Source organism: Mya arenaria, chromosome 13 (genome assembly GCF_026914265.1).
Source record: "Mya arenaria isolate MELC-2E11 chromosome 13, ASM2691426v1".
Taxonomy (NCBI): Eukaryota; Metazoa; Mollusca; class Bivalvia; order Myida; family Myidae; genus Mya; species Mya arenaria.
In genome coordinates, this window is record NC_069134.1 from 24,845,569 (window position 1) to 24,872,222 (window position 26,654).

The following is a 26,654-nucleotide window of genomic DNA, read 5'->3' on the forward strand; positions in this document are numbered from 1 at the left end:
AGGATTGTGTATGTATGACATGAAACTTGGAACACCCACCGTGGCAGACGACATGGTCCTCATTTCCTTTTCCGTTAATGGACTTAATAAGATGCTTGACATTTGCGAAAACTATTCAAGACGCTGGAGATATACTTACAATGCTAACAAATGCTCGGTTATTGTATTTAACAAAAACCCGAACGTGCGCAGCGCACGAACCTTCAAACTGGGAAGTAAAATCATCAATGAGACAAAAAACTATACCCATCTGGGAATTAAATGTGACGCATATCTCAATATTTCTGACACAATCGAGGACGTGTGTGTCAAAATGCGCGGTACGTTTATAAGTATTTGTAATAGTGGTGTTCATCCAGGCACTTTAAATCCATGGACGTCAAAAACAATATATACGTCTGTTGTTATCCCGAAGTGTTTGTATGGCTGCGAGTTGTGGTCAAATATATCACCCTCGGAGCTACTAAAGTTGGAAAGAGCGCACAGGTTTTGTGTGAAGTATATGTAGTCTCTACTTAGAAGCAGCAGTACAGATTGGTCACTTTGTGCAATAGGGATTGCTCCCATTGAAAATACCATTGATGTGAGGAAGCTGCAATGTTTTGGACAATTGGGTCGGTTACCTAAAAAATATCTTACCAAACAAGTATTTAATAGTAAGCTATGCAGATTTATTGGCTTTGATAACCAGTCCAGCGGAACTATTCCAGAAATGTATAGGCTATTGTCAAAATATTGGCTGCTGGATATTCTGTTCGACTATGTACAGACTGGGACATTTCCAACAACGTATACGTGGAATGCGATTTTGGATGGATACATTAAAGCCCCAGCATTTCAATGTCAACTGCAGAAACTTAATCAAACCAATTGCCGGCCGTTTGTCCAAAGTGTTTTAAGGGAGAAAACTGGGTCAAACATGTGGGGATTTTCCAGAAGGCAACAAGGCACAATTATCTCCCTTGTGTCGCATGTTGATGTGCTTGATGTGCACATTACTGTCCAATAACTTTATACAGTGTTGTTGTAAATGCGATTCATTGACTGAAAGACTTATTGTGCATAGATTATGTTTTTGCTCAACCATATTTAGCTCAAGGATTAAAATGTGGGACTATGTAATGTCAAAATATAACTCTAGAACATTTATTGGATTGCGGGTGGAAAGCCCGGCCAATCAATGCGTACAATTGTTAACACTTGCAGCAAATTTACCAAGTGATGTATATCTTGCAAAAAATATTTGCACCATGTGCAAGTAAAATATTGTTTATGTCGAAATTAGAAAGCCAATAGGCAGTGTTTATCAACACTACAGTTTGCATACCTAGTTACTTCGTTTTCGGGCTAGGTTTGCACTAATGTGTAGCTAACATCTCATTTTGTGGTGTTTTTCATAATTATATTGATGAAAAACATGTTAAATGAGTGATTTATAACCTATAGCTTAAGTGTGATGCAAAGGTGGATTCTAGAATTTCGCTTTCGGTCTAGCCCTCGCCTAATAACTTGCATCAGAACTATGTTCTGTGTATCACTGCATGTGTGTGTATGTATGTGTATATAAGTATCAATGTATCATACTTTGTATTTCAAGTGTGATGTTCTTTGCTCTTGATTTATTGGAGGAAAATAAATATCTGTCTATATTCTGTTATATTTTCTGCTACATTTTTTTCAGTTACCTTTTACTGCCAAAGGTTATATTATTTGTGAAAAACGAATACGTTGGTCAAGATTTGATGCCAATTGCATTTTTTTTAATTATGCTTTAGCAACACATATTATGTTAAATGGGTGGCAAAATTGTACATGTGTTTTGAGCCTCATTTTCGATGATTGTGCTTTCTTCAAAATGGCCTGATCAAGCTAGCAAACTTCGAAGACAAATGAGGAATGAAGTTTCATCTACATGCATGTCATTGTCAAGGAAACATAAAATATACAATTTTCACTTGATAACCAATGACAATATAAGAATACGAATATATCTCAGCCTCATTTTAACAAGAGCATGCACAAAAAAACTGTTTTAAGAAATTGTTTTTATCAAAATCACCAATTCAAATACACTTATCATGTATGAATTTCAAAATAACTATATATGTGTGAGTTTGTTCTTTGTAACTTGTTTGGTGTAAAGTTCTTGCTATGGTGCAAAATGTAGAAAACTGGCACAAGCCTGTGTAATGCCACCGTTTGCAAAATGCCGTTATGGAAAACTATATTAAAATTATTTTCCTTTTTAGTTTATTATTTAATACTCCTCGTTGTGAATTTAACACTTTCCATATAAAACGATTTTAAGAGCAATAAATGTCTTTTAATAAATAAATAAATAAAAAACACAATAATATCACGTGGGCACGTGAATTCATTCAACCATAATCACCGGTGCGGACAGGAACAAGTTTCGGTTCTGAAAGACACGTATTTATTTATTCATTCCCGTTATAATACACCACAATGGCCGAAGGATCTGGGTAAAAAGTCATTTAATTCTAAAACTGGAATAAAAATGTGTGATTTTGAGCGTTAGTATGTAGATAAATCACTGAACCCCTATCGTCATTTTGCGTGTTCGATTTTTCGCGTTTTTGTTTCAATTTTCCTGTGTCATGATCGAAAAATATGTTATAAAAACATATTACGACGCTTGTATGACTCTTAAATTGTTATTTTTATCTAAACAAGATACTTCAATTGATGTCTGTCATAAGTGTTTAAGAATATTCTTGGAATTCTATTGAATAATATTTTTATTTTGTTTAATCAGCTGATCTAAAAATGATGATTTACTCATCATTTAGCTGATATACATAAAACAAAATCAACATGGACATCCATTTTGCTTTTTTTCAAAGAAGTTCTTTATTTTATTTTCTATTAAAGACATAATACTGTTGGAAAATGTCATTTCTATTTTTAGAAGAATACAAAGAGTGTCCCACATACAATTCTATTTTTAGACTCACTAGAATGTTCAATTTTGTTGAGTCATTTTTCTTACATATTGGTTTTATTTTATAAAGTTCACATTCTGTTTGGATACCTTAGAAGTAAGACATGGCTGATAATTTCGAAAAAAAGGTATTCAGATTTACAGTACATTTATGAAGTTACAGTTCATAAATATCACTATATCGTTAATGTATATCCATACATTCTTGATTCAACAATAAGATTTTGTTCTTGGTATTAAGCCTTTTCTTAAGTTAACCATGATAATAATCAATTGTTTTTGTTGTCTTTTATAGTGATGATTTGGCCACAGCCATTCTTCGTAAGAAGGAAAGGCCAAACAGGCTGTTGGTGGAAGAGGCCATCAATGAAGACAACTCCGTGGTTTCACTCTCACAGGTAAAAAATTGGAGGCAAATGTATCTTATGAAACCACCATGTATGAAGTTAATTACTTACAACAAATTTGCTTATTTATTCACAAGGTACTTTTTTTTTTAAAGTTTCGAAAATTTACTGAAACTAGTTACTTGTTCACATGAATATAATATCTCCAGTCCACTGTGTAATCTTTTGACATATACTTTTTTTCAGAAAAAAATGGACGAGTTACAGTTATTTCGCGGTGACACAGTACTGCTTAAAGGCAAGCGACGTAAAGAGACAGTGTGTATTGTTTTGTCAGATGATACAGTTACAGATGATAAAATCAGAATAAACAGATGTGTCAGAAATAACCTGAGAGTGAGGCTTGGAGATATTGTCAGGTATAGCACTGTTAAAGTGTAACATTGTATATTTAATCAATATGAGTTAATATAGCTTAAATCAAGAATTGTCATTTAATTCAATCATTATGTACAGTTTTGAGCTTGAATATTGGAAGAATAAGCAGAGCTTGACTACTGTATACTCACTACTTACATTATATTAAGATTTTATAATGTAACTCAGAATATTCCACTCGTCTGAAATCCATTTTATTTCCTTTTCTTTGTGCCTTTCAGTATACAAGCTTGTCCCGATGTAAAATATGGAAAGAGGATTCATGTTCTGCCGATAGATGACACAGTTGAAGGCCTGGCAGGGTATTTATTGAACTTTTCCTTTCTTTATAAACATTGTTGTAACTTCTTAAAGTAACAGTGTGAAGTGCTATTAATGTGGTATCATGCTATCAAAATAATGATGTTTATTTTTGGTTATGTATTTTTTTTCTCAATGTACATGAACAGAATGTGCTTGTCAAAAAATACCAAAACTAAAAGGGCACCCTGGTTTAAACATAAGGCCAAAAAAAAAAATATGTCTGGTTCAGGAAACCCGACCGACCCTTTTTTTTACCCGCCGACCCTAAACTTTTTTTTCGAAATCGCGGCCGAAAACCGCTATACTGCGTATTGAAAATTTTCTTTTCTGTAGTAATTGCTCTTTGGGTTAATAGAGCGCGTTTATATCGATCTTTGGGTTAATAGAGCGCACAACAATGGCGGCGCCCATGGCGTGTTCACCAGCCACTTTGATGGCCATAAGGTTGCCAAGCTAATGCCTTATATGATTTTGTGCAACACCACTCACAATGTGCATTTGTTACAATGACAGAATTCACAAAAGAGATGTATTAAAGTGACTTATCTTTACAAGATATTTTAAACAAAATTGTCGACAGAAATCTTTAAAAAATGGAATTTTTATAAAATACTAGGTTGTACATGAATCTCTTTTGTGAACTCTTTGTGCAGGTTAGCATTGTACAGAGGGTGACTAAAAGGCATAGGGTACATAAACAGCAAGCATAGAAAAGGAAAATAATGTGAATAAACAAAGATGATACATGGTTAGATAGATTAGATAGATTTATTCGACATAAAAATTGCATATAACATGACAAATACAAATTTAAACATGTATAAACATATATAACATTTATGTCAAGGATAACACAAAAAAGAGTTAAAATAAAACCTTATTTCCATTGTGGTCCTTACAGATAATACAGGGTTGAAATGCTCTGTTATTATGTGGTTAAATGACTGCATTGAAACAAGCACACATCACAATACCACATGCTGGGAGTTACAAAGTGATCTGACTGCTCTGTGCATCGTCTACACATAGACAACATACGTCCAAAAAAAAATTTAAAAAAATGGAAAAAATGCCTACCCTCCTAATTTTTTGGGACAACGTTTCCTGAACCAGACATATTTTTTTTTTTGCCTAATATCAGTTTGGCAGACATTAATGATGACTAAGGTATCATATTGAAAACTTCATCTGGATAAACTATTAGTGGCACATTATTTTTTAAACTAGTTGTCTAAAATAGCCTGAAACCCCAATCCAATACTGCTTATAAGACCCCCCCCCCCCCCACCCCCCCCCCACCCGATATTTCTGCCCATTTTGGAAAAAAGACCACATACATTTTGGGAAAGTTCACGTCTCCTTAAATGCCATTTTAATTGGAAAAATACGAAATAACTGCTAAACTTAAATAAATTGTACACTATGTGGTACTTCAATTAGTAAGTTTCTATGCATTGTAACCATCGATGCCAAGTTTGTCAGTTTAAACAATTTTCTCTCTTTTTTCGCTATTTTATCATACGGTGTACAGCCCCTTAAATACATGTACTGCTAAAAAAATCATTAAGGGCAGTGGGTAAATCTTATTTCCGTACATGTTGACATTTTAGATCTAAATGTCATTTTAAATCCCTGCTCTTGATAAAAAAAATGAAAATCAAAATAGAATGTTAAGAAAAAATAGTTCTGACAAAATAGTGGTGTTTCTGAATCTGCCCTTTTCTGACATTGTAGATATAAAGAAAGTACTGATAGTAAACATTACATAACATAACATGTGGTTACAAAAGCTTTTATCATGAAAATAAATTTCACAGAAAACTATCAAACATTTGCCAACTGATTTAATTGATTATGGAAGCACAACCTAGCCTATGCTTGACTGCTTTTTTTCATCTACCTTTTTTCTATAGCAATTGACAAAAATTTTATCATTTGACAAGGGTGTTCACAATGTACATTTTAATTCGTTGATGTTCAATAGCTCAGCCTACTGTCAATGATCCAATAATTGGCTGACATGCGACCTAATTATCATATAAGGAGATTACCAATTCTATAAATAAAAACACATGTCAACATTACTTGTATACCCAAAAAGGTGTGAAATGACAATGACCATGCACAGGGCAAGATGATATAGGGCAGCAAGGCGCATTTCCGACAGTCAAAAGGGCAGCATGTTCTGCGATGCTGTGATCAAAATACCTAGCAGAAACACTATTATGTCTTTACACAGTTACCGGTATTGTTTCTAGCAGAAACACTACTATGTCTTTACACAGTTATTGTTTTATCATTTACATTTGTGTTTATACTCTATCAACTGCCTGTGTGTACAATAAGTTTATTTTTCACTGGACGCTGAGTTCCCCCTGGCATTGCATTTAATTTAAATGGACTTTAAGTGAGCTGTACAATCTAGAAATTGTATATAGCAAAAGTCAAGTGATAGAAGTTTAACTTTCTTGTCCCACTTAATTGATAATTACATCTTGAGTAGTCACAAAGTGGTTGTGTTGACTTTGCAATATTGTGTGTCACAACTTTCAATAATTTAATACTCAATGTTTTAATTTAAGTTGGACATCCTTTGTTCATGAATAATAACTGATAAATAGGGATTAAAGCTTTAAAAAACAATTGCCTTTGAGATGAAAATGCACAGGTGTTGTAGTTTCAAGTTTTTTTTATACAGTTCTGAAGCTGACATTCATTGGTAACTTTTGTTTATACAAACCTCTGGTGACCAAACTGCCAGCAGTACCATGCAATACTGGCATCGGTATGGCATGATATTCTAGAATTGCAATATGGTGGCTCCCATCGATAAAAATATTACAAAAATAAATCATCGATACACTAATGTTCAATATACCAAACAATATCAGTTACCAAAAAAGGATTTGATATGAAAACTGTTGTTCACCCATATTATTTAATACTCGTTCCGATCTTTCAGGAACTTATTTGAAGTGTTCCTGAAGCCATACTTTCTTGAAGCCTACAGACCAATTAAGAAGGGTGACATATTTATTGTACGAGGAGGCATGAGGGCTGTAGAGTTCAAAGTGATTGAGACAGACCCATCGCCATACTGTATTGTAGCCCCAGACACAGTCATTCACTGTGAGGGAGAACCCGTCAAAAGAGAGGTTTGCAAATTTTGTCATGTTCAATCACCCTACAGGTACGAAGACCATGTAGTATTGGATTGATCAGTATCTTTAAGGCAGCAACTTTAAGTGTGTTTACGCTTAAGGAGTGAAAATAATAGATAAATATAAAAATGAGTTCTTACTTGAAGACATAAAAACATGGTAACTGCATAATCTTTAACATCACATTAATTTAAGAATTGAATGTTTTTATATTGCAGTTCATCAGTGTATGAACACATTTGGTTAGGGCACAGTTAGTGAAGTCCATAGGACTTCCAATTATCTGTGAGCTGACGAAATTTTTCCACACACAGATGAACAAATTTTAAAATACCCAATTTTTATATTTACATTCATAAGTTGCAAAAATTCTCTAGAATAATCCATCTACAACGCTAAAAAATATGCTTTCAAATCAGTTCAACATTCCACAGTTTGAACAGCAGCAGCTTCAACAAGATCACTTGTTCATCGATGTCATATACAATAATACATTTTACTGCAATTTCAACCATCACAAATGTCATTTATGGGCCTATCTGATGTATTCAGAAGATGCCACTTTCATTGAAATATGAATGTAAGGATATGCATTCATCTAAGGATGCACAATATGAGTATAAATGTATGCATTTGGTTTTATAATTCAGTCTGATAAGCATTTAGAAAGATGACCGACTAAGATTTCAGTTCTGCAAAATCAGGCCCATTTGGGGAAAAGACCCTATTCATTTTATGAAAATTTACGTCGCGAAATATGCCTTTTTGAGAACAATTAATCGCTTAATATAAAAAAAAATGAAATTTTACAAAAAAAGAACAAGCTTTAATCTCCTGTAAAAGAGGAAATTATTATATATCAGTTTCTTTTCCCTTTCAAAACACCTGAAATGGCTTGAATATCAATCCATGTGAGTGTAAATACCTATTGCAATATATCATGACAGTTAATATTGCATACTAATCTCTGAATGTGGTGTAAAACAATGATTTCAGAATTCAATAATCTCAAAAACTGAATACACAAATACTTTTTTCTCCAGATGGGGAAAAATATCATATATTTTGCTAGGGGAATGAGTCCTGTGTGAACTAGAGAAAAATGCCTGAAAATATAATAGATGCAAATACAAACATAAACGTATGAAATGTTCAAATTTCTTCACAGGAGGAGGAAGAAGCAATGAATGAAGTTGGTTATGACGACATTGGAGGCTGCCGTAAACAGCTGGCCCAGATCAAGGAAATGGTGGAGCTCCCTCTCCGACACCCACAGTTGTTCAAGGCCATCGGGGTCAAGGTATGTCACTAAAAAATCAGTAATGATCATGTATCATATTAATGCTAGTTTCCATGTACAACAGTTTAATAAGCTTCGCAGAAACACAACTGAAATATAATGCAACGCAAATCATTATGGATTATCAATGAAATTTATAGAACAGTTTATTTTGACTTTGTTTACAACTTCAATGAATGTAAGCAAACAATAAATACAGAATTGAGTAAGTTACCATTAACTTGTATCTTGTTTTCAGCCTCCCAGAGGTATTTTGCTGTATGGACCCCCAGGAACTGGTAAAACTCTAGTAGCCAGGGCAGTGGCCAATGAGACCGGAGCTTTCTTCTTTCTCATTAATGGTATGTTTATACTTTGTTTTATAGAGTTTAACACCCCTTTATTCTGTACTTAAATCTTTTTGCTGTAGACCAGTCCTATACTTGTTGACTGTATGTATTTTGCTTGAATCTGTGTTGTCGTATCTTTGGGTTTATTTTTGTGGTTCATTAAAAATCTTTCATTCTGGTTAATCAGAATCGTATTTCACATATCAAATTACTACTTTTCAGGTCCTGAAATCATGAGCAAGCTGGCTGGAGAGTCTGAGAGCAATTTAAGGAAGGCTTTTGAGGAGGCAGAGAAAAACTCCCCAGCTATCATCTTCATTGATGAACTGGATGCCATTGCTCCAAAGAGAGAAAAGGTGAGGCTTTGAAGGGGATATGTAACACAGTGTGTGTAATGTTGAATGGATTAGTGGTATAGGTCCACCTCTCACCAAAGATGTTGTGAGTTTGATATCACCAGGGGAACTTTCTGATAGCGTCTCAAAATGGACAACAGTATAGGTTTCTATACTGGAAAAAGGACTAGAATGTGATTATGTTACTATCAACTTTGGTCAAAATTGAGATCGTCTTAAAACTGCTTGTTATAATGACACATCTAGTAATTACTTACTAACTGCATCAAGACTATTCCATTGCATGATAACAGTAAGCACAAAAGTAGCAGTTAGCCTAGATTCCAATGATAATACAGAATTTCCAGAAAATGAGAATGAATTCAAGATATGAAGAAGCATGGGCATTAGGATTCATATCAGTGAAAGAGAAGTTGTGTAGTTTTGCTTAATGTGACTTGATATGAATGAATAGATTAAAATAAATTTGTGTAAGCTAAGAACAATTTTGCGAATGAAGCTTATAAAGTTGGTTGTAGAAGGTTATTTTACGTTTAATATAAAATGTATTATTCTGTTTCCAGACCCATGGTGAGGTTGAAAGGAGAATTGTATCCCAACTGCTCACACTGATGGACGGCCTGAAGCAGCGAGCTCACGTCATCGTCATGGCTGCCACAAACAGACCAAACAGCATTGATGGTGCTCTCAGACGCTTTGGTATGCAGATTGATCTCTAGTGATGTCCCAGGTTATATATATAATGAAAAAAGTGACTGGTGGGGAAAATATGTTCCGTTTAATAAAAAAAATAATGCAATCACAAACCTGATCCCAGTTTGAAATTTTCCTTTGGTTTTACCCAATGCTTAGTTTCTGAATATAAGTAAAAAAATGTTTTACTTAGCTTCTGCAGACATCAGCTTGACTCACAGCAGATATTTACCTGCCCAAAACATACAGGTTCTTTTATAACTTCAGAAAAAGTCAATTTTTCAGATAATTTAATTCAAGTGGTTGTCACATGCTATAAGGAAAAAAGCTTGCATTGATATTTTCAATATCGGGTGAACAACGTTTAACCACTGAACTTGTAATTCGTAATCAAGGATGTTATTCCGCCATGGCGCTAGTGTTTAGTGAATACTAATTTGATATGTATTCCTCAGGTCGATTTGACAGAGAAGTTGACATTGGTATTCCTGATGCTACTGGTCGCCTAGAAATCCTCAGAATCCACACCAAGAACATGAAACTGTCTGATGATGTGGATCTTGAACAGGTATACAATGGTATTATAGTATCAGTATTAATGATAGTGATGGTTTGTAACAGTGGGTATTTCATCCATTCTAAAATTGTAATCATACTATTTAAGAAATATTGTACACCACTGTATACAGTGATATACAGACTGATTGACCGTATATATACAAAAAAGGGACACATCTATGAAAGATATGATACTATTTTATGATATTATTTTATACTAATTAAGCTGGTATTTTCCTGCTAGGTTGCATCTGAGACCCATGGTCATGTTGGCGCTGACTTGGCTGCCTTGTGTTCAGAAGCTGCCCTGCAGCAGATCAGAGAAAAGATGGATCTAATTGACTTGGAGGATGAGCACATTGATGCGGAGGTTCTTGATTCTCTGGCTGTAAACATGGATGACTTCCGTTGGGCCCTGAGCAAGAGCAACCCAAGCGCCCTTAGGGAGACTGCCGTTGAGGTGCCTACTGTTACCTGGGATGATGTTGGAGGTTTAGAGAATGTTAAACGTGAACTGCAGGAACTTGTACAGGTAAGGGGGGCTGAATGTTTTGAATTGAGAAGTTTCTTTGAGACATACTATTCCATGCTTTTGTCTGTGATGTTTTTATACTTAAAATCAGAGAAAATTAAGTTTGATATTTGCAGAACAGAACAAATAAAAATATAATACTATAGCTGTTTTTTTACGTTTCTATCTGGAGTTTAATATTGCTTAGGGCTATTCCATTTAAACATATAACCCACGGGTGGAAGGCACTTTTGAATTAGACCTCTCCCCTACAGAGGCAAATTAACCGTTTGGGGGTCCTACCTCGATTTGTATTTATAGACTCTGAATAACCCCCTTCAGAAGTGATTTAAAATTTACAAAGATAAAAGATAAAATATTTAATTCACTGATCCTACATTAGTCTTTTTTGGATGCTGTTAATAATGATACAGATATTGAACCATTTCTGTTTTAATTCACAACATTTTCCCCAGATTTGAAGGGTTACTATAAATTTAATGTTACATTCTATAGTCACTGTGTTTTCAAACTATCTTGTTTCTGAAGAATTAGATGCATTGAAATTTGATTTACTGCTTTAGGAAGAATCACATGTCACATCTCCAGTCCATTTGTCTAAGAGAACATGATTGTAACTATTTCGAACATACCCTTTGACTTTTGACTTTGAAAGTCCTTTGACTTCAAAGTGGCAAAGAGATCTCATCAAACCTAATGACGAAATTGTTGTGAAATACAATTTAATGATGCAACTGTACTTAAATCATACATTTTGATAAGAATAAGATTATAATTTATGCCATGAACTCTTTGTTTGTTTGCTGTGCAAAATTAAATGGCATATTTATCATTTTTGAAACAAACTGATGTGTCTATCTTAAAAAAAAGGTAAATAAACACACCATTGTTGTACAGATTTATAATTTATTGAAAGATCTTGTAGAATTATTGTCTATAGTATAAAACAATATGTTGCACATTATAAATATAATTATTGAATAATTGTACCTGTAATAATAACAAGCACTTGGAAATAAGTACTTAATTTTGTTTACGTAATTTTTATTAATCACAGTCCAATCAACATTTATGGTCAAACCAACACTTACAATCAATTTATAGTTGTGGTCCAATCTATATATATAGCCATCTAGATACAAAAGTTGTTCAACCAACAGTTGCAGTTCAAACATCACTAGCTGTCAATTACACTTGCTGTCCATCCAGCAGTCCAGTCAACAACGGTTGTCAAACCAACACTTACAGTCCAACTATCAATAGGTGTTTTACCAACACTCATGGTCCAACCAAATAGCAGTCAAATAAACGAAAGCTGTCCAACAAACAGTAGTCTGTCAACCAGCACTGGCTGTCTATCACTATCCGCTTGCTATCCTGGGTGTTCTAGCAGCCAAACCAATTCTAATGGTGCTCTTGATGGAAGTAAAAGGAATAGAGCATTTAAAGCAAAAGTGTTTCGTCTATATGATTTAAAAAATCAACAACAAAAATCAAATAAGAGTAGGAACAGCATATAATTTTCTGAACAGTTTACCCCACCCACCACAATCTCCTGTCTAGGTAGTGAGTCAAGCGATTTATATCTTATGTCATGCATATCATATATCTCCGATGTATTATAAACCAATTGAAATGCCATATATAATAAGAACAAATACTTCATTACAAACCTGGGGTGGTAATTAATCCGATTTTAGCGCTGTTATTAGACTTCGTTTTTACCCGGAAAGAAACCGGTAGTTACTCTGCCGCAAAGGATAATGGTATATTACAAAGTTGCTATCACGAATAAAAAAGAAGTACAGTAAAACTGCGATCGCTCGAGGTCGCCAGGGACCGAGCCAAAACCTCGAGGGAACCGATGTTTCGAACGACCCGATTTTCAATTTTCCAGTTTGATATGAAATATCTTTCAGTATATTTTAAGTTTGAAGTCGTCAAACAGACTGTTTACTAAGACACCAATTATGTGTTGCGGTGTGGAAATCGCTAATAAGTTCAAAGGTTGATGTAAACTAAATGTAAAACGCAAAAGAAAAAAACAATAAATGAATAAATAGAAATGTTTATTTTAACCAAAAAGCACATTTTCGTAACACGCAACATTTGAATGACAGTACTTATTGTGGCATTAGTCAGATTTAAGTTTCGCAAAATCAAGGATTGTTGATTGGTGCATCTTGTTTGGTTTCGCGAAACTATTCAATCGTAATGTGACGTGACAGATACAGAGCATCTGAATATCACGGTCAGCATCGGCAGTGAATCAAAGAACCTTCTGACCACATCTAAAGCATTAACTTCTCGTCATTAACGTCTCATAATTATCATCTCAAATGCCCATAGCAACTAATATCGGTCATGCATTAACAGTGAAAAACGGTTTTTCACACCTTATCAAATTGCCTTTCAACTGTCATTGCAATTTTTACAACTTGCGAAAAGTTTTGGAACACACGTTCGGGAAAAAGTGTGAAATTGTGTCCTCGAGGGAGCCAAAAGGTTTTGTGCACGATTTGTGTACTTGGGACCAAGGATATTGCTCGACTGCTCGACATAATTAGGTTTCGATGCAGCGTGGGTATGTTTTATATGAAAATAGAAGAAAACAAGTTCGGGACCAAGCTCTGACCTCGAGGGAACGCCGGTTCTCGAACGACCGCTTGTTTGAGGGAATGCAGTTTCACTGTTTTCCACAAAGTATAAACAATTCAAGGGAGGTAACACAAATTATCTGCTCGATCAGTCTGAAGGGATTTTCACCCTTGCGTCATTCGACACCCCCCCCATCAGAAGCAAATTTCACAATTTGGCAACCACCTTCAGATGCAAATTAGTGAAAAAGACACCCTACCATATATGATTAAAAAAATTGCTGTCCCCCCCTGGGTTATATGTTTAAATGGAATTGCCCTTACTATAATGTGTCATATTTAATCCTGACTTAATTAAATGATTTTTAACATCTCAGTATCCAGTGGAGCATCCAGAGAAGTTCTTGAAGTTTGGTATGACGCCATCGAAGGGAGTGTTGTTCTATGGACCACCTGGTTGTGGTAAAACCCTTCTGGCCAAGGCCATCGCTAACGAGTGCCAGGCAAACTTCATCTCAGTCAAGGGGCCAGAAATGTTGACCATGTGGTTTGGAGAATCAGAGGCCAACGTTAGAGAAATCTTTGACAAGGTGGGTAGCCTATCCTGTCTGATTTGAGAGAAAATTTGTGAAGAAAATTTGTGTAGTGAATGTAATTTTTTTCTTTCTAGGCATTACATGGACAAGGTTTTTAGTTTTCCTGTAAAAGCAGCAGTTTCTGTATTATTGTGGAAAACCTTGTTCAAACTAAATAAAAATATTGTTATATGTGACAGGCATTAAACTCTATATTTCTGTTAATCAAAACCACACATTACTCAATTACTCATAGTCTTTTAAAGCTATTGACTCACCTTAATGCAACATGAAGCTTTGAACATGTCAATGCTGCATCTGTTTCCTGTATGGTTGTGATCTATCAACAAACACATTTAGAATACTTAAGCTATGTATAGTTTAGAAATGTTATTCCTACTTGACAGGCGAGGTCAGCAGCTCCATGTGTTCTGTTCTTTGATGAGTTGGATTCCATCGCTAAGTCCAGAGGTGGCAATGCCGGAGATGGAGGTTAGTAAAACATGCAAAGATTTGTCTACATCTTTAAATTGATATTAGTCCTAAAAAAAAATTATTGTTTGGTTAGGGTTACATCCTTTTCAAAAATAGGTAGGGTAGGTAGGCTTTTTATTTTTTATTTATTTTTTTTATTAGGCTTTATATAAGAATATCATTTTCATCATTGGAGAATGGTGTTAAAGCTATCTTCTGTATAAGCATTTAAGGTTTAAACTACATATTGAAAAGCAATTAAAAAAAAAAACGAAAAATATATATATTTTTTTTTTTTTTTTTTTTTTTCATTTTTTTTTTTTTCAAACAGACTATAAAAACAGTAGGGTCGGCGCCTATTCCGTAGGTAGGGTCGGGTAACCCGAACCAAATGTTGTTTTTTTTAGGCCTTACAACATTGATTAAAAGTAATGTAAATGCATGGTTGTTGTGGATAAATTATATGACTTATGAAAATATGTTGCCTTATACTTATAGGCGAAATAACTGGTCATCAATGACAATTTTGCTATATCACTGAATGCTTTGTTCATGAATATACCACTTATCTTGAAGATATGTTCATGCTGAAAATATTGCATTGTCCTATGTAGGTCAAAAATTTTTATAACTGCTGAACACTTTGTACTTTTTTTCTCCTTAGGAATTTTAGTTTAAAAGTAAAAAAACAAAACACATTTTTTCAAATAAGACGTTTTCTTTTATCCCCAGGTGGTGCAGCAGACAGAGTGATCAACCAGCTGCTCACAGAGATGGACGGTATGAACGCAAAGAAGAATGTCTTCATTATAGGTGCAACTAACAGGTACAAACATCAGTTGACAGTTGCATTAGAGTTTTAGTGTTGGAAATCAGTTGCAATTTTACTATCGATGATTGGTTCCACTCAAGTAACCGATTATCGATTGTACAATCCGTTTTTAAAATACTAGATAGTACCTGAGTTGTAGTTTTATTCATGTACAGTATTAAACTCTTAATCATTATATGCATATACCTTATGTCTATGATTGAAGTTATTAAGTGTTGTTGTATAAAAAATAGTTCATTTTCTTGCTCTTTGTGACTTTCATCAGCCATTTTGTTAAAGATAACATCTGAACACTTTACTATTTTATTTTATTTTCGATAATCGATTATAACCAAATACTATCGATTGTCGCCGATTTCAGGCCAAACCAATCGATTTTCGATTATAATTGATCATCGGAACATCACTAGTTTTGTCCCATTTATATCTTACTTTAAAGCAAATAAATATTATACATTATCTGCTTCATAAATTAATTTTACTCCCGTTTTTACAAGCAGTAAATATTTGTGTATGTTTGCAGGCCAGACATCATTGATCCTGCCATCCTGCGTCCAGGCAAAACTCTTAAAGAAGTAATATTACGCAAATTATTGAAAACAAAAATAGTGAGCTTAGCTTAATCCTGTTATAAGGGACTTAAGAATTTCGAGAATTGGGGCCAGTGTAGCGTTATATTTTTTCTCACCTCCGATAAGTAGATCCATTAATTTAACCATGCTAGAAATTCTTATCTTGCCCACGGCGAAGATAAAATGCCCGAATTGGAACTTCTTTTAATGATCACCACATTGTATTAACCCCCTTGTTAAAGCCTGTCGTCTGTAGCGCATCATGGAAACCTTGTCTGGTGGCAATAATTGAACGCTACTTAATTATTTCTCGCTTCAAATGTCACCAGAAAAAGTTTTCACGCAGCTTTCAAGAAATAATGCTTCACTCTTCTTAGAACTATTTAAAGACCGATCAGACCATTACATACTCTGAATCACTGCGCGAATATCCATGACAACCACGAATTTTGCATATCCGTACGCAATTATTTTCACTATACAAAGAGTTCCGGGAAAAAATACATTTTTACTTAATTTTGTTAACTGAGGTGGGAGAAAAAGCATCTACCATAGCCGCTCGTGTAGATAGGTTCATTCCGACCCTCGCGCAGGATGTTTTGCGGAACTCGGTAAACCTCGTTTCCGCAAAACACCCTACGCTCGGTTCGGAATGAACCTATCTTACACTCTCGGCCATGGAAGATACTTATAATCTCTTTCTGGTATGTTTGACCTTTACCAACAATACTAATCATGGCTGATTGAAGGCTATATGGCGAGGATCTGTAGTTTCCACTCTTTACTGTTGCTGTAGTCTACATGCGTGTCGCAAACTTTGTCTAGTTTACTCATCGGACACTAGTTGCTCAATCGTAATGAAAATCCACCGGTGAATTCAATACAAGGCCTTGTTGGGAATATTCACGATGATGATGCATAGCGGGTTTCATCAACATTCGGCTTTTGTGGGTTCTATCCGCCTCCGATGCGGAATATATCCAAAATATCGTGGCAAAGTGTGATACAGCTCAGTTAAGTTTGATTATTTACTATTATCTTATTTCTTTTTAGAAAAAAATCTTTGTTTAAAAAAACAACAGATTATAGGGGAAATCTTAATTACTTGGTATTTAAGATTGGTCGTTTTACGATCGTGTCAACAAACGAAACAATTCAAGATATTTTATGAAAAACGTAGGCTACGAGAAGAAACTTTCACAAGGCAACGGAATCTATCCATTACGGTGATCGGATTCAATTGATATTTGTACGTGTGGTGCTATGTTGTTGAGTCTATGAACACATTAATGCTAGAGAAACTTCTGTAAATTTCAATATGGTATACTCCGATACACTGGACTAAATGTTGAGCTTAAATGAGGACAAAAAGAAATATCGGTGGTTATGGCATCGGTCTTAGAAGGAAGGGAAGATTTCTTTAGTTAAAATTCCCTAAAAAAATAAATATAAGTTTTTTCCGAGTTTATACTTTCTTCAGAAACTAATTCCTTTCTCATCGGTGGCGGCGTTGCTATAGGTAGGATCGGGTTGCCCTTAACACAAGCATTATTTTCTGGAATGTATATTAAGTAAGTTACAATCAATGTTCATTGTTGTAGAAAACATGGTATGATTCGGATATGTATGTAAACATGGTAGCTGTAAAAATATAATCTGCCTTGTCCTCACCACTCAGAACTCCTCGGCCATTTTGTATCGAAAACAACCTCGGATGTAAATGGACGTTTACAATGTAAGAAATCTGTACACTTTAACTACGCTGCAAGTAAATCGCGTAGAAATTTTAATTTAGCAGTTAAACTTAATGACTTAACTCTTGGGGATCTTAATTATGTTTGCAATAATACACTTCACTGGCAATCGATTGAAATTAGGTATACAAATACACGTTAAACACTAAATTTGATATATAATATTATTCAAAAATTTACGAATACCTCATACATAAGTAATGTTCCGGCATACATCCGAGGTTTTTTTCGACTAAAGGAATTCCGAATGTGTCCTAACATGTATAAAAACAGTCAGAAACAGAGGAAATAAGTTAAAACCGTGAGAAACAAGGGAGATAGGTTAAAAAGAGATTCGTAACAGTGCTAAATTATACTTATAACGTATGTTTAACCTAGGGAGTATTGGAATGTAGAAAATGTTAATAGCATTTTGGACTAATTGTTTAGAAGACTAACAACAAATGCTTAGATGTTTTAGCGAGAAATCTTCTTTTGAGTTTATGATGGTCTGCCTAATATTAGATGTACACTGGCTGACCCCACCGCATCCCCCGGTATGACTTTAACAAATTTTGAAGCCGAAAGGGAAAATTATTCCACATCGGTTGATGGGGTTTATGACCAAAAAAATGATTTTGTAGCCAAAATGCTGTGAGATCCGCGATAAATGACATATATAGTGTCCCAAGGCCGTGACTGTTGGACAGTTCCTGATAGGACCACACGCTGGTCTTCGTCGAGGCTTCTAAATAACTCACTGAATAAAACTAATTAATGACTAAATGGAAATATGACGGTTGTTTTCGTTATGTGGGAATTTTACAAATCTGTGTATATATATCTGTAAAATTAAATGGAAAAAGAGCAAATGGCAGAAATGTCACGATTTGTTTAACTTTTTTAGAAAAGTTGGAAACATGTTCAACAATTGTTTCCCACTTTCATCGCTGACATTGCCCTAGAATAGTTCTCTTTGTGATTTTCTCGAAGGTCATTCTTGATTCTTTGGGTTGCTCACGGGAGCTAGTGGTTTGTGTCATAAGAAACACATGAAGAAGTAATTTATGACGAATCAAATTTGTTTTTTTACTCATGTTTTTTTCTTCTTTGAGAAAGAATGGATTCTACTTTTTCGACCGAAAACAACATTCAACAACAACATAAAAAAACAAATATCAGATAGAATCTTGTGCGAGTGACAAATTATAATGGTGGCGAAATTCCTATGTAACTGCTTATGGCAGATAAAGTCCGGAGCTTGTCGAACCGTCAAGCGATGACTTTAAATCCATTTTATATCAGGTAGATTTTAAACAAATGAAAAGAAATCCTACCTGTATACGTTCTTTGAACAGAATGTGAATAACTGGAAGTATTTAAATATTAAGGTTTCAATTGCATGGTATATGGTTTCAAAATCTTGATTGCTGTTTTGTATTTATTCGTTTTTATGAATAAAACATACGGTGCTTTGATTTTTTAGTTAATTTATCAAGAGTTAATTAAATTGTTCTTTAGGTGTCAAATCACAATCATACTTAACACATTGTTCAATGTAAATAAGGCGGATAGATTGTCGTCGGATAGAACCCACAATTACCGAATGTACTCGGAAAGAAGCCGCTATGCATCAACACTGTGATTTGTTTTGCGTTAAGATCGGACGGCACTGTCATGGGTAATCTGTGAGTTTTATTATGAAGATAATCTTCTGTCGAATTCTTACACCTTGCCAATAAACTTTCAGGCCAATGGACCGAATCTGGACATCCATCAAGAATAATTCGAAGGAAGAGTTTTATTCATGCCTTGTAGCTATCAAGAACGAGCGCATTGATTACAATGCTATATACAGGATTGTTCTTTCTGTGTACTGTTTAACAGACCTAATTTAATAAAGTGTTCTTCACGGAGTTTAAAACAACGCTTGGTGTTTCTTTGTACGAGTCGTCGGTTAGGAATCAAATTCCTCTTCAAACTTTGATTCGTCTTGCAACAATATTTGGTTACCAGGAGTGCAGCTCGGAAATACAATTGATGCATTTACACATTTCTTCAAAAAAACTGGAACGGGAAACGAAGGTTTTAATTCAGCAAACATACTTTCAAGGTATGACAAAGAGGATGAGGATTATCAACTCTTTAGTTCTGTTCTAACCATCGGCGAAAATAAGTTGGTCCCATCAAGCGTCATATTAGACCATTGTAAAATCCTGCAACTAAATGGTAGAGACATAAATTCTTCAGGGCGTTACTCGATTTTGTACAGTATCGCAAATGGAGCAAAACGATTTTCTGAATTGTTTACCATAGCACTTATGTGCGGGGCAGATATCAATCAGAAAATGAGTGGAAATCGAACAGTATTCTTTGTTTTGTACCACTATTTAGCCGGAATGTACCACAGGATAAGGGAGTCAACAGAAATGACAGCAAAATTTCTTAAAGCATGTCTGTATGAGAATCCAACGTTAGACTTTAAGAATAAAAAGATGTCTTCAGGAATGCATTGTATCGTGACTTGTGGGAACATTGGGCTGAAGACAAAGCACCACAAACGATAGACATGGAACGTTTTGCTCCATTCTCATATGTTGCTCTGATGTTTGAAGCAGGAGTTGACTATCCTGTTCACAAAATAAGTTGTCCGATCTTTCTTGAGAAGACAATTCAGTACTTAGAAAGAAGAGTACCACAACTTGCGATACACGTATGTGGTCATCAGAAAATGATTCCCCCAGATGTAAAGGAAAGCTATATAGAGTACATTGCCAATGTATTGCGCCGTTTGTTGTATGCCGCGATCCTTGAAGGACCTGTGCAAGTTGAGATTGAGGCGTGAGTACCCGGGCAGAGGTATTCACAAGACAATAAATCGACTCCATTTACCCGCCTCTGTTAGAGACTTCATTCTTATGGAAGGGTTCAATACCCTCAATATGGAAATCATATCGTGAATATAACTTCCGGTCTTGGTTAGAGATAAGATATTTATTTATAGAGGAAAATCTTTACCTGACAACTCAGCGTTAGACACTTTTTAAATGTGTTTCAATGCCCTGAATATACAAATGCTGTTGTGAAATTACTTGCCGACTAACTAGAACAATTAAGGTTAGAGATATTTGTGTATGACATCATTCTTACTCGTGAAATAAAAAATTCTGAACCCTAGACATTTTTTGGAAAGGCGACATATTGATTCCACTGCGTATAATGTCCACATCGCCTGGCGGTTGTAAGTATCAATTGTAAGTGAAAATGTTGATATAGAACTGAACTGAACAGAAGTTATTACACGTAAACTATACAGTTCTTTGTGTTTCATATACATATTATATATTACAATTACAATTATGCAATGTGGTGTGAAATATTAAATCAATAGTATAATCAATCTTTGTTTAAGGATGAACTGGAATTGTAAATCACAAATCTATCAAACTATTATAGTATACAATAAAATAACCAATAGTTTGCTTTTTATATACTAATATATGTTGGAACAAATGATATTCAACTGATCAATTTCTAACATTAAAACATTGTCTAACATTGTATATATAAACATAAATGGTAAAACATAGTTACAAATGTTAACCAAGCATACTACTGCTTGAGATAAATATGTGTATCAAGGCTTATAATTATAGATTCATTTATGTAGTAGAACGCACCTAAATGTTTCCGATATATATTTGTTTAACATAAATGTTTCAGATGTGTTTTGTGTATAAAGCAGTTGCACAAGTTTAAACATACAAGGTCCAATTCTATAATAACATTATGTCTTAATTGGACATAAGGTGTACACTTAAATATAAAATGAAATTCGTCTCCTATTTCGTTCGAATCATATACTTGCCAAAGACGTAAGTGGCACTCTAATCTATAATCTGCCAGTATGAATTCCATATATGTAATAATAGATGAAACAAAGGCATCAAATAATTGCAAAGCTACGCTAGGTTTACATCCATACATTTTTAGATTTGACAACAATGTGTTTACTGCTTTTAAACCTTGACCATATAATGTTTGGGTATTAAAGCTAAAAAACACTATAATTTAAAGTCATTCCTCATATTTAGTTTAACTCATTTACAATGTCACCATCTACGTTTGCATACTCCCGGCCATTTTTCATATGACAAAAAGTAACTCTGGAATAGTATTTTTTGTGTTGTAAATTCATTCAGAATTCATTAAACAACAAATTACAAAAAGGTGAATACTATTAAGTGTATCGTTCTGATGTATAACTTTTCGAATATTTGAGAAAAAAGGTCATTCATTTCTTGCACGAATGTAAATGTTTTTCGTGTGACAATTCAAAACAATATGTTCTATCTTGCTTGTGCTAATATTCACATAGATTAGTGAAATAGGTCATTATCAAAAAGGAATCATATTTCTTAGATACCTGATGATCAAATTGCGTCCATTTGAAAGGTTCTCTATGGTAATGATCGTGATGATGATGAAACACGAAATTGTATGATATGTTTGAACTTGTACCTATATTTCAATTGTTTTATTGACAAGACGATGACAGAGTATTAGACTAGTTATAAATGAATTTGCACATATTTCGTTCCGATAGCAAACGGTTGAAATGGACTAAAAAATGATGTGCGTGAAGTTAGCAGCACAGCTGCATAGCAGCAAGCTGCTAGCAGCAAGTTGATATGATGCTGGCAGCTAGCTGCTACGCTGCTGGCAGCTAGCTGCTACATGTTTTCACTGTAAATATAATGATTTAGGTTTACTATATACTACTTTAGTAAACCATTGTATGCTTTCCAGCTGTTTATAGGAATATAAAAAGGGGTAAGAAAAAAATGAGATTTTACTGTTTTAGGTCATTTGGTAAAATTTTGATTGCGACGGGTTTATTAAATAAGTAGACCACCAAAATAATATTTTTTTTCTGAAATACCAATTTCTCATCTTAAAATACAGGAAGGGGCAACGGGACCATACCAACTTAAGGTAATCTTTATTCATCGTATGAAAACGACAATGCCTCAGTTTTTGCATTGTCTGACGGATTACCATTATTAATGTGTATGATAAATGTTAAAAATCCCATTGACTAAATCGAAATTTGCTGCTGTAAAAGCCATTTTGGGTACGAACTGACCAGAAATTTCGACTAAGGGGACCATAACGAAAAGTGGGGGGATGAACTAGGCCACGAGCCCTACAATATGAGCTATTTAGATCGCTGGAGCTTTTGTCCTGAGTAGCCGAAAATAGAGCTCGAAAATCGAAATTTGCTGCTGTAAAAGCCATTTTGGGTACGAACTGACCAGAAATTTCGACTAAGGGGACCATAACGAAAAGTGGGGGGATGAACTAGGCCACGAGCCCTACAATATGAGCTATTTAGATCGCTGGAGCTTTTGTCCTGAGTAGCCGAAAATAGAGCTCGAAAATCGAAATTTGCTGCTGTAAAAGCCATTTTGGGTACGAACTGACCAGAAATTTCGACTAAGGGGACCATAACGAAAAGTGGGGGATGAACTAGGCCACGAGCCCTACAATATGAGCTATTTAGATCGCTGGAGCTTTTGTCCTGAGTAGCCGAAAATAGAGCTCGAAAATCGAAATTTGCTGCTGTAAAAGCCATTTTGGGTACGAACTGACCAGAAATTTCGACTAAGGGGACCATAACGAAAAGTGGGGGGATGAACTAGGCCACGAGCCCTACAATATGAGCTATTTAGATCGCTGGAGCTTTTGTCCTGAGTAGCCGAAAATAGAGCTCGAAAATCGAAATTTGCTGCTGTAAAAGCCATTTTGGGTACGAACTGACCAGAAATTTCGACTAAGGGGACCATAACGAAAAGTGGGGGGATGAACTAGGCCACGAGCCCTACAATATGAGCTATTTAGATCGCTGGAGCTTTTGTCCTGAGTAGCCGAAAATAGAGCTCGAAAATCGAAATTTGCTGCTGTAAAAGCCATTTTGGGTACGAACTGACCAGAAATTTCGACTAAGGGGACCATAACGAAAAGTGGGGGGATGAACTAGGCCACGAGCCCTACAATATGAGCTATTTAGATCGCTGGAGCTTTTGTCCTGAGTAGCCGAAAATAGAGCTCGAAAATCGAAATTTGCTGCTGTAAAAGCCATTTTGGGTACGAACTGACCAGAAATTTCGACTAAGGGGACCATAACGAAAAGTGGGGGGATGAACTAGGCCACGAGCCCTACAATATGAGCTATTTAGATCGCTGGAGCTTTTGTCCTGAGTAGCCGAAAATAGAGCTCGAAAATCGAAATTTGCTGCTGTAAAAGCCATTTTGGGTACGAACTGACCAGAAATTTCGACTAAGGGGACCATAACGAAAAGTGGGGGGATGAACTAGGCCACGAGCCCTACAATATGAGCTATTTAGATCGCTGGAGCTTTTGTCCTGAGTAGCCGAAAATAGAGCTCGAAAATCGAAATTTGCTGCTGTAAAAGCCATTTTGGGTACGAACTGACCAGAAATTTCGACTAAGGGGACCATAACGAAAAGTGGGGGGATGAACTAGGCCACGAGCCCTACAATATGAGCTATTTAGATCGCTGGAGCTTTTGTCCTGAGTAGCCGAAAATAGAGCTCGAAAATCGAAATTTGCTGCTGTAAAAGCCATTTTGGGTACGAACTGACCAGAAATTTCGACTAAGGGGACCATAACGAAAAGTGGGGGGATGAACTAGGCCACGAGCCCTACAATATGAGCTATTTAGATCGCTGGAGCTTTTGTCCTGAGTAGCCGAAAATAGAGCTCGAAAATCGAAATTTGCTGCTGTAAAAGCCATTTTGGGTACGAACTGACCAGAAATTTCGACTAAGGGGACCATAACGAAAAGTGGGGGGATGAACTAGGCCACGAGCCCTACAATATGAGCTATTTAGATCGCTGGAGCTTTTGTCCTGAGTAGCCGAAAATAGAGCTCGAAAATCGAAATTTGCTGCTGTAAAAGCCATTTTGGGTACGAACTGACCAGAAATTTCGACTAAGGGGACCATAACGAAAAGTGGGGGGATGAACTAGGCCACGAGCCCTACAATATGAGCTATTTAGATCGCTGGAGCTTTTGTCCTGAGTAGCCGAAAATAGAGCTCGAAAATCGAAATTTGCTGCTGTAAAAGCCATTTTGGGTACGAACTGACCAGAAATTTCGACTAAGGGGACCATAACGAAAAGTGGGGGGATGAACTAGGCCACGAGCCCTACAATATGAGCTATTTAGATCGCTGGAGCTTTTGTCCTGAGTAGCCGAAAATAGAGCTCGAAAATCGAAATTTGCTGCTGTAAAAGCCATTTTGGGTACGAACTGACCAGAAATTTCGACTAAGGGGACCATAACGAAAAGTGGGGGGATGAACTAGGCCACGAGCCCTACAATATGAGCTATTTAGATCGCTGGAGCTTTTGTCCTGAGTAGCCGAAAATAGAGCTCGAAAATCGAAATTTGCTGCTGTAAAAGCCATTTTGGGTACGAACTGACCAGAAATTTCGACTAAGGGGACCATAACGAAAAGTGGGGGGATGAACTAGGCCACGAGCCCTACAATATGAGCTATTTAGATCGCTGGAGCTTTTGTCCTGAGTAGCCGAAAATAGAGCTCGAAAATCGAAATTTGCTGCTGTAAAAGCCATTTTGGGTACGAACTGACCAGAAATTTCGACTAAGGGGACCATAACGAAAAGTGGGGGGATGAACTAGGCCACGAGCCCTACAATATGAGCTATTTAGATCGCTGGAGCTTTTGTCCTGAGTAGCCGAAAATAGAGCTCGAAAATCGAAATTTGCTGCTGTAAAAGCCATTTTGGGTACGAACTGACCAGAAATTTCGACTAAGGGGACCATAACGAAAAGTGGGGGGATGAACTAGGCCACGAGCCCTACAATATGAGCTATTTAGATCGCTGGAGCTTTTGTCCTGAGTAGCCGAAAATAGAGCTCGAAAATCGAAATTTGCTGCTGTAAAAGCCATTTTGGGTACGAACTGACCAGAAATTTCGACTAAGGGGACCATAACGAAAAGTGGGGGGATGAACTAGGCCACGAGCCCTACAATATGAGCTATTTAGATCGCTGGAGCTTTTGTCCTGAGTAGCCGAAAATAGAGCTCGAAAATCGAAATTTGCTGCTGTAAAAGCCATTTTGGGTACGAACTGACCAGAAATTTCGACTAAGGGGACCATAACGAAAAGTGGGGGGATGAACTAGGCCACGAGCCCTACAATATGAGCTATTTAGATCGCTGGAGCTTTTGTCCTGAGTAGCCGAAAATAGAGCTCGAAAATCGAAATTTGCTGCTGTAAAAGCCATTTTGGGTACGAACTGACCAGAAATTTCGACTAAGGGGACCATAACGAAAAGTGGGGGGATGAACTAGGCCACGAGCCCTACAATATGAGCTATTTAGATCGCTGGAGCTTTTGTCCTGAGTAGCCGAAAATAGAGCTCGAAAATCGAAATTTGCTGCTGTAAAAGCCATTTTGGGTACGAACTGACCAGAAATTTCGACTAAGGGGACCATAACGAAAAGTGGGGGGATGAACTAGGCCACGAGCCCTACAATATGAGCTATTTAGATCGCTGGAGCTTTTGTCCTGAGTAGCCGAAAATAGAGCTCGAAAATCGAAATTTGCTGCTGTAAAAGCCATTTTGGGTACGAACTGACCAGAAATTTCGACTAAGGGGACCATAACGAAAAGTGGGGGGATGAACTAGGCCACGAGCCCTACAATATGAGCTATTTAGATCGCTGGAGCTTTTGTCCTGAGTAGCCGAAAATAGAGCTCGAAAATCGAAATTTGCTGCTGTAAAAGCCATTTTGGGTACGAACTGACCAGAAATTTCGACTAAGGGGACCATAACG

At 35.9% G+C, this 26,654-nt stretch overlaps 1 protein-coding gene across 1 annotated transcript in view; it reads left to right on the forward strand.

Moving 5' to 3' along the window:
* Positions 1-2,326: 2,326 nt before the first annotated feature.
* LOC128215151 (transitional endoplasmic reticulum ATPase-like) overlaps positions 2,327-26,654 on the forward strand; it is a 55,204-nt gene continuing 30,876 nt past the window's right edge. Inside the window, exons 1-16 of the mRNA XM_052921869.1 lie at positions 2,327-2,483; positions 3,258-3,360; positions 3,556-3,728; positions 3,969-4,049; positions 7,013-7,205; positions 8,380-8,511; positions 8,750-8,852; positions 9,063-9,196; positions 9,760-9,895; positions 10,345-10,457; positions 10,692-10,979; positions 13,954-14,166; positions 14,559-14,643; positions 15,358-15,451; positions 15,981-16,032; positions 17,631-17,638. Of these exons, the coding sequence (XP_052777829.1) occupies positions 2,467-2,483; positions 3,258-3,360; positions 3,556-3,728; positions 3,969-4,049; positions 7,013-7,205; positions 8,380-8,511; positions 8,750-8,852; positions 9,063-9,196; positions 9,760-9,895; positions 10,345-10,457; positions 10,692-10,979; positions 13,954-14,166; positions 14,559-14,643; positions 15,358-15,451; positions 15,981-16,032; positions 17,631-17,638 (1,925 nt within the window). The 5' untranslated portion in view covers positions 2,327-2,466. The remainder of the gene's footprint in view (positions 2,484-3,257; positions 3,361-3,555; positions 3,729-3,968; positions 4,050-7,012; positions 7,206-8,379; positions 8,512-8,749; positions 8,853-9,062; positions 9,197-9,759; positions 9,896-10,344; positions 10,458-10,691; positions 10,980-13,953; positions 14,167-14,558; positions 14,644-15,357; positions 15,452-15,980; positions 16,033-17,630; positions 17,639-26,654) is intronic.